Source organism: Lissotriton helveticus, chromosome 5_1 (assembly GCF_964261635.1).
Source record: "Lissotriton helveticus chromosome 5_1, aLisHel1.1, whole genome shotgun sequence".
NCBI lineage: Eukaryota > Metazoa > Chordata > Amphibia > Caudata > Salamandridae > Lissotriton > Lissotriton helveticus.
In genome coordinates, this window is record NC_136065.1 from 1,271,865,229 (window position 1) to 1,271,874,254 (window position 9,026).

Genomic DNA, 9,026 nt, shown 5'->3' on the forward strand with positions numbered 1-9,026 from the left:
GTACATTATTGAATCCTGTACTATCTTACACTCCCATAAACATAAAGACATTCTTAGATTCAACTATTTGGCAAAATAAGTTAACAATATTTAACACTGGACATATTTATTAGAAAACCTGGAGGAAAAATGGTTTGATATGGATTAAATAATTATTAATTAATAATTATTTTCTGTCATTTCCACAAACATGACTTCTCTTTGGTTTTTGCTTCTTCATTTCAAAGAAAATTTCAGATACTGTAAAATATCATATCTAAAGTTTATAATCAGTTACAAGTATAAATTAGTCATTCCTTACCTTCCACTAATTGCTAATGACCTATTGCTCACAGTTCCCTAAGCTTCTACTATTTATATTCTTTTACAATGAATACCTGCTGACAGAACTAAAAGAGAACTTGAGGCTTCTTGGAAAAGATTCTTTGGAGTCAATTGGCCTATCTCTTTGTGATGAAAAATGTGGACAAAATCCCAAAATCCTCGCACGAAGTGAATACCATGCAAAACTTTTTTTATTTCTACAACAGACTTGTATTATCCCCCTCAACATTACACAAAATGTTTGCAATCTCTCTCATGATTGTTGGTCCTGTACATCACAGCATGCAGATATAAAGCACTTGCTATTCACAGACCCTTATGTTAATTATTTCCAGTTAAAAGTATGGACTCTGATTAATGCCATCTTCAATTGCAATGTACCTTTCTCTTTTATAAACAGTTTGTTTGGAAAGTCTATTTTAAGACTGAGAGCATATTACGGTGAGTGTACTCATATTTGAACTATTGCTAGCATATCAGCAAATGACGAAAAATGTAACTGGTTTCACACAACTGTCTTTTCGAACATGGTGGAAAGCAATTTGATATAATCATTGATTGCATATTTACATCCCATGTCTCTTGTCTATAAACATACTGTTTTGTGGTCTCCGGTTACTACTTTGCTAGATAAATACGCAAAACCCACTTTTGCTCGCTAACCAATCACAGAAAAGGTTTCTCAAACCTCTTGACTTATTGATAATATGTATATCTTTATAGTATCTTTTTCTTTCTTAAGTTATTTACACAAAATCAGACTGCTTTTGTAATACACGATCCATGAGACTTTGTTAACGTTAATGTTCTATTATATTTCTTCTCTTGTCCATCCCTTTACTTATTACTTTTCACCTTTTATAAATTATTTTTCTTTTTTAATGTATTGTATATTCGATGACCAAACAAAATGTTGTTATATTATTGTACTGTGTTTACCATTAATAAAATTACTATTTTAAACTGAAAAAAAAACCTCAGTACATCTGCCCTATTTAGGGCTGATAATCTGACACAAGTTTCATGTTTGGGACAGCCAGATAAAGCCTGACAGTTCCAAATAATAAACATGATTGATTGAATGATTGTTTATGTGCAGGAAGGTGTCCCTTCCTCTGCATATAAACAATCATTACATAATGATGATGTGTTCTTCTAAGTGTGCTGCATTCTGAAGCACACATAGAAGTAACAATTCGCCCTTTTAGATTGATTATGTGCAAAAAGGGACACCTTCCTGCACATAAACAGTAATTTTTGGCATGTTGTTCAAACATGATGAGAAATAAAAGTATTTCTCCATGTTTCGCCATAATAATGACTGCTTTTGCAGGGTGTTAATTTTGGGGGCATCTTCAAAAAGGCATGGGTGTTGCACAGGAATGCCCACAGCAACACCTATTGCAAGCACCTTTCACGCACATACCTGTGTGAAACAGTACCATAGTTACAAAGTGGTGTTGTCTCAAAAAGTGGCTTAACGCCACTTTGTAAATATGGAGCAGGGCATTGCGCCACAGGAACATTGTTAAAAGTGTCATCCCTGTGGCACAATGCCCTTGTAAATATGCCACAATTATTCTCTGCAATGCAGGCACCCTTGCACTATGGTGCAAGAGTGCCTGCGTTGGCGCTAGGTAGCTAATTTTAGCACCAGCACTAGGGAAACTCAGTGGTGCGCCGTATCATTGTAAATAAGGCACATCCCTGCATTTTAGAAATGTCAGAGCTGCGCACTGCCAAATTTGGCGAAGCTCCGCACTCCGACACTTCATTGTACATATGCCCCACAGCCTTACTATTAATTCAAGTTGTTGTGGCAGTATGAGGGTGGCATCTCCAGCAATTGACAGCCAGTGGATCATGAACTTCAAGGGAAGAGGGAAGTCCACTGAAGTTTCAGAGATCAAGGGCCTGATCTAGCACAGTACTCCACTTGTCAGGGTGATGGAGGACATCACATTCACCATCCTGATGGACTACTGTCCATCAAATTTAGAGATGACCATTGGCCCTGCAGCCATCTTTGTACATTGAAAGGAACCACCACATGGTGCTTCCTTAAGTGTACAAAAGGTATAGGGGACATCATTCCTTGGCAATTCACCAAACTCATCAAAGGTTTGTGTTCTTCTGAAACCAGCTCCCAAAGCAGGAATTTGTTTCATAAAAACTAAAAAAACAATACCCTACACACCCTGGGAGTTTCTTCCAGGGTGCATGGGTCATTATTATTTTTTTCATTCCCCAAGCAAGGCTTTTCCTGAGTTAACAGGAAGAAAGACAGTAAATCATCTACCCTAAATAGGACAGAAAGTGTAATGTCCTACCTTTGATGACTTCTACACTGTCGGGCTGTCAAAGGATGTTTTCTGGTGACTCAGACAACGAGGACTCTGTGATGGAAACCGTAAGGATCACCCACCTCTAAATGAGACAGACAGACTGAGGGTTTGGTGGACAGGGTATTGCATCATGTTTGTGATAGAGAACCCTGTCCAACAAACTTTAAATTAGGCCCTAAATCTTTTCTCTGTCATATTAAAAGCCCAAACTAACATCCATACCTAGAACCACAGTGCTGCTTTAGTGATTCCTGTTGAGTGCTGTACTTTCTTAACTAGTACTCCATGGTATGTCTTTGTCTTTCCAGCTGTTGACATCCATTGCTCAGCCTCCATACATTAATTTGTACCCCTGATTGATATTTCCTCTGATGCCCAGACCACAGCTGTTTGTTCCATGAATTTGCTTTCTTGCAGCTTCTCCAATGCTTGCTCTCTTCCCATTTCAGATGAGCTTCAGTGTCTCTGCACCCTTGAGGAATCAGACCTCCGTGACAGAGTTCACCCTGGTTGGATTCTCAGAGCTCACACCGCAGATTCGGACCTTGCTTTTCCTGATCTTCATACTGGCCTATGTGTGCACCTTGGTGGGGAACACCCTAATCATCACTATCACCATGTCAGACCCCCGCCTGAAAAACCCAATGTACTTCTTCCTCAGGAACTTATCCTTACTGGAAGTCATCTTCACCACTGTTACTGTTCCAAAACTACTGGCCACTTTCCAACCCTTAGGACAGAGAATCTCTCTTGTTGCGTGTGCCACACAGATGTTCTTCTTCTCTTCATTGGGGGTGACTGAGTGCTTCCTCCTAGGCGTGATGGCCTGTGATCGGTATATTGCTATTTGCAACCCTCTGCGCTATGCATCAGTCATGACCCAGCACACTAGTATAGTGCTAGTGACCATAACTTGGTTCAGTGGCTTTGTGTTGGCTCTTGAGCAAGTCCTCCTTACTTTCAGTGTAACCTACTGTGCAGATGACAAAATTAATCATTTCTTTTGCGACTTCTCACCCGTACTTAAGTTGGCCTGTGGGGACATAAGCATCAACATAATTTCACTCTTTGTTATCAGCGTATTTGTGGTTCTGCTTCCATTTCTGGTGATCCTTTTCTCCTACATCAACATCCTCTCCACCGTCCTGCGGATGAAGTCTTCTGTGGGGCGGCGCAAGGCCTTCTCTACCTGTGGATCCCATTTGGCCTCAGTAGTGCTTTTTTATGGGTCCTGCATGGTGGTGTATTTACGGACCCAAGCTGGGGGGTCTGAAGCTAGCGGGAAGCTGCTTTCCGTTCTCTACTGCATTGGGACTCCACTGCTCAATCCCCTCATTTATAGCCTGAGGAATCAGGAGGTAAAGAGGGGACTCTGGTCACTGATTAGAAGAAAGCTAATTCAACAGTAAATGTGGAAGTGCAACAAATGGAAGTCATTACCAAAATACTAATGTGTCCTAAGTTTGAGAAATATGGTCATTGGAATCCAGTGTAATGTATTTGTGGATAAAATCACCCCTTGGCTCAATTTTAAAGTATAGAGTCAAGAACAGCGGTTCTTTCTGGGTCTTTAATAAACCACATTTAGCATAAGGGGTCATATGAATTGTAGGACAACTAAACGAATCATTAGAGAGACATATATCACACACCACCATCCATAGTTCAATTTAAATAGAAAATATACTGCATATTAGAGCCATGAAGAAATAAGGACAGGTGCTACAAAAGGGAAAAAGTTGTGACTCCGAAAGAACCACTGTTCTTGACACTACTAATTGAGGTGGCAGGGAACAGCAAGTTACAGCACGTTACAGAAATTTGCAGCACTTTATGTGGCATTATTATGTCGGTACTTTCAGTCATACTGCTAACCAAGGCATCACAATCTGTATGTGAAATATAAAGGGTTCTTGAGAAAAAAAGTATAAACTTTGACAAGACTCTTTTTAAAATGTTATTCACTAACAAATAAATCTGTTGTCTTATGTGAAAGTACACTAATTCCACGATAAAATAGTTATATAATAAAAATTGTTCATCTTTTATTTTGCCCAGCCCAAATATGATTTAAAGTGATCTTCACTTTGGTGAATGTGCTGTTTCAGGACTTTGTGCCAGGAAATGTATCAGGTGGACTTTAAAGGGTTAAAGGTTAGTTACATCATGACTGATGCAAAGTATTTTTCTAATTTGCCCATAACTTTAGTGCTGTTTGACAAACATGCACAACATTTGACAGACGCTTAGTATGTCTAGCTTACTCTTAGTATTTTCCAATTGGTGCAGATCCGTCAACTGGGGCACAGTTAAATCGGGGGCTTGGGTTAAAATGTGTTCACTTCCTAATAAGTGTGGCATCCTTTAACAAATTCACCAGACATTTCACAGACGTTTAGGATGTCTTGGGCCAGATGAAGGTCGCCAAATATCGGTCGGTAACGGACGATTTCGGCCGTTACCGACCGGTATTTGGCTTTTGAGATGAAGGTGGGTCTGAATTTACAGAATCGGTATATTTACCGATTCGGTAAATTTACCACTTCGGTATATTACTGAATCGGTAAAAATACCGATTCTGTAAATCCATATGTAGGTGACACTCCTAAGTGTGCCACAGGCCCTTAAGAGTCGGTATTTTACCACCCAATCCTATTGGGTGGTAAAATACCGAATTCAGGTGTGCATGCACATCTGTGCATGCACAACTGTGCCATGTGACACACAGACATGCCCTTAGGGCATGTCTGTGTGCCACATGGCACACATGCCTGTACTTGGGGTGCTAGAGGGTGTCAAAGTGACACCCCCTGCACCCTTGCAGGATTCGGTATTTACCGAATCTGTAAATACCGAATCGGTATTTCACATTGATTCTTATGGGCTTCAAGGCCCATAGGAATCAATGTGAAATACCGAATCGGTATTTACAGATTTGGTAAATACCGACTCTTACAGAATCGGTAATTTTTTACCTACATCTGCCTCCTTCCTATTTACCGACTCTTAAATACCGATTCGGTATGAGTCGGTATTTAAGAGTCGGTAAATATGAATTACCTACATCTGGCCCTTAGTCTTGTATGGGTATAGAAGTTTCATGCACGTCCAACAGGTGGGAGGTGGCAAAGTTAATAGGAATAATTTTGGTGCTGTTCAATTAATCTACATGAAATGTAGGACGGTTTTAGCACGTGAAGTTAAGGAATCTCAACTTTCATCTCAAGTTTCACAAAAGCAATTTTTATTGGCATTTTTCCATGTGTACATCCATCAATATTTGCCAAAAGCATATCCTTTGACCAAGTATATGAATTCAGGTATTTCTATAATCATGTTTTAGGCCAGTTTATCGTATTGCATATCATTTACATTATGCAAATGTTCAAGTCTTGCATTTTTTTCTAACCTTCGCTGTTTCAAGTTTAAGTCAAAAAGTAAAAACTTTAAACATTAATCTTTAAGTCTTGTTTTCTTTTTGAGTTGAATCCGGAAGGTCTGTTTCAGCTTGTCTATGTGTATTTATGTGGTGTCTGTGTGGGGAAACATCACTTACAACGAAACTTTTACAATGCACTACCATTACAACGTAACCATTACAACGCAAACCATTACAACGCATTGCTCTGGGGGCGCTATAGGATAGGGAATAGGTAAATTTACTATCCAATAACCTTCCCTAGTGTCCACGGGGGCTGGAGTTGGAATAGTAAATTAAACTATTCACTATCCAGCACCCAGAAGCACTATGCGTTGTAATGGTATGCGATGTAAAAACCGCGTTGTAAAGGCATGCGTGGTAAAAGCATGCGTTGTAATGTCATACATCCGTCTGTGTGTGTTCTGATTTAGCGTATCTCTAAATAAGGGTAAAATAGGAAATGGGGAGAACAAGTCCGCGCAGCACCCTTCTGGCTGCAGATCATTCGCTTATTCTGAACTCAGGCTTTCCTCCAGTTTTTGCTTCTTCAAATGTGGAATCTTCAGTGTCATCATATTGTGCACCATGTCTTGATTGCGCTCTTGATTTAGTGTAAAGGAGAAATTAACTTAATCCCATGCTGCTGCAATTGGCTTCATACATGTGCCTTTTTATTTCTCTATGTGCAATGTCGTACTCTCTGCTTCTGCACACTTCTGTACCCATCATGCTAATTTTTCTAAGGGGGTGGGGGAGTTGGAATTCACTTCTTTCTGCAAGGTCACCCCAAACAACTTTTTGCCTTCACTCCTACTATTTTTGCTGAATTTGTTTTCGTTGTCCATAGGACTCTGTGAACTTTACCACTGCTAACCAGTGCTAAAGTGCTTGTGCTCTCTCCCCCAAACATAGTAAAATTGGTTTGTACCTAATTGGCATATTTATTTACTTATGAGTCCATTGTAGAGGCCATATCTGGGCCCAGTAAATTAAATGCTACTAGTGGGCCTGAGGCACTTTTTGTGCCACCCACTTAAGAAGCCCCTTAAAACATGTCTCAGGCCTACCATTGCAGCCTGAATGCAGTTTTAACTGCCAACGTGACTTTGCACGACAACCCCCTTGGCAAGCCTTAAACTCCCCATTTATTGCATATAAGTCGCCCCTAAAGTAGGCCCTAGGTAGCGCAGAGAGTAGGGTGCATTGTAATTAAAAGGTTGGACATGTAATTTTATGTTTTACATGTCCTATTAGTGAAAAACTTCTAAATTCGTTTTCAACTAGTTTGAGGTCTACTTGTCTCACAGGATAACACTGTATTGCTTTATTTCATTTAAGAAGAGCTAACTTTTAATAGAGGACAGATAAGCATTTCAAGTTTGGTATCTGTGAAATTGTGATAAAAAGAAATCCTTGTTGGTAAATTGGATTTTAAATTACAATTTTGAAATTGCCATTTTATAAAGTTGGCATTTCCTGCCCTCGATCACATTTGGTGCCTGCAGCCTGTACTAGGTCACCTCACTGGGTGTAGTTGGCAGTTAAACTTTGTGAATTCCTCCCACACAGTCACACAATAGAGGGATTAGCTATGCCTGAAAGGGACATCTGCTGGCAGGATTGGGGGTTGGAACAAAGCGCAGACCCACTTGCAATTGAATAGGCCGTGTTCTGCTTTCACATAAAGGGCTTGTAACCACTGCATTAACTCTGCAGTCAGACTAGAACCAGGGGAGGGGTGTCAGGAATTTCCAAGCACTGCAAAGAGAAACTTCTATTACTTCAAAGAAGGCACCAGGATTACAAATAGGGCCCTCAGACCCACTCTTCAGTTCACTTTATGTTGCTGTGGAAGAACTCTCAGAGGACTGCCTGCTGCTTTGGCCTGCTGCGTACTCTACAAGAGTGCTTTGGTGAACTTGGAAGGACTGATTAGCTACCTGGATCCAGCATTGAAGCCACAGAGGCCTGCCCTGCTGCTTGAGCCCCACTTCTTTACCTGAAACCAGAACTATAAGATTGACTCCAAGGACTAGTTTCAGTTTGCTGGCCTCGTGTTCAGAGACACAGGGACATAACAGGTTCCTACCATATTGAACCCACACCTGAACCCAGCCTGAGTCCTAATCCTCCCCCTCCCCCCAAGTAGTGCTCCTCCAGTCGTGGACCCTTGCTGGTGGTGGTGGTGGTAAAGGTGTTCAGAAAGCCAAAATCCAAAACCTGGGAAAATTTGGGCTAAATACTGCTCTGAGAAGCAAGAGAAGACCGGGATCAACCTGCTTGTCTATCTGTCAAGTTGCATTGCTGGTCGCCCTGACTTTGCGGCAGATCCCGCTACATTCTTCTCCCCAGCAACAAACCCTGTCAGGCGTTCCTTTGCGAAAGTTTTATCCAGCATCCTAGAACTCTCATCGGCTATAGCCTCCTGCCTCGTCCTGCTGGAGATTTTCAGCTTTCCAAGAGGGAATAATGGCATTATTGTGAGTTTGGTGGTCCATGAACCACCGTACCTGCTGCGGCGGTCCCACCGCCGCAACCTCAGCGGTCCAACCGCTGTATTATGGGCTGGGTGGATTGCAGGTTGAAACCCTATCGGCAAACCACTGACACTACCGGCTAACTCCGACCGCGGCGGCAGAGGAGTGAGCCAATTATGCTGTGTGAGGCTCAAGCCGCCAGTGAAACTGCCAGCCCAATTACAAGATACTCTACAGCCGGTGTGACTGTGGAGGTCCAACCCCCACATCTGAGATGGCAGAAAGGGAGGTATATAAGGCTGAAACTCACCTCTACTAATCTCTACACTTCTTCTGCCATCATGGAGCCCATCGGACACATCCTGCCACTGCTGTACGTGCTCAAACATGTCCATAACACACTCTGATGCTGATTAAATTGGCGGTAAGTCCTACAACTACCAGTTTCCATAAACTCCT

At 41.4% G+C, this 9,026-nt stretch overlaps 1 protein-coding gene across 1 annotated transcript; it reads left to right on the top strand.

Moving 5' to 3' along the window:
- Positions 1-3,118: 3,118 nt before the first annotated feature.
- Positions 3,119-4,078, top strand: LOC144752640 (olfactory receptor 10A5-like). Its single transcript, XM_078640519.1, has one exon. It carries the CDS (start codon positions 3,119-3,121, stop codon positions 4,076-4,078), a length of 960 nt encoding a protein of 319 aa, XP_078496645.1.
- The last annotated feature ends 4,948 nt before the right edge of the window (positions 4,079-9,026 follow it).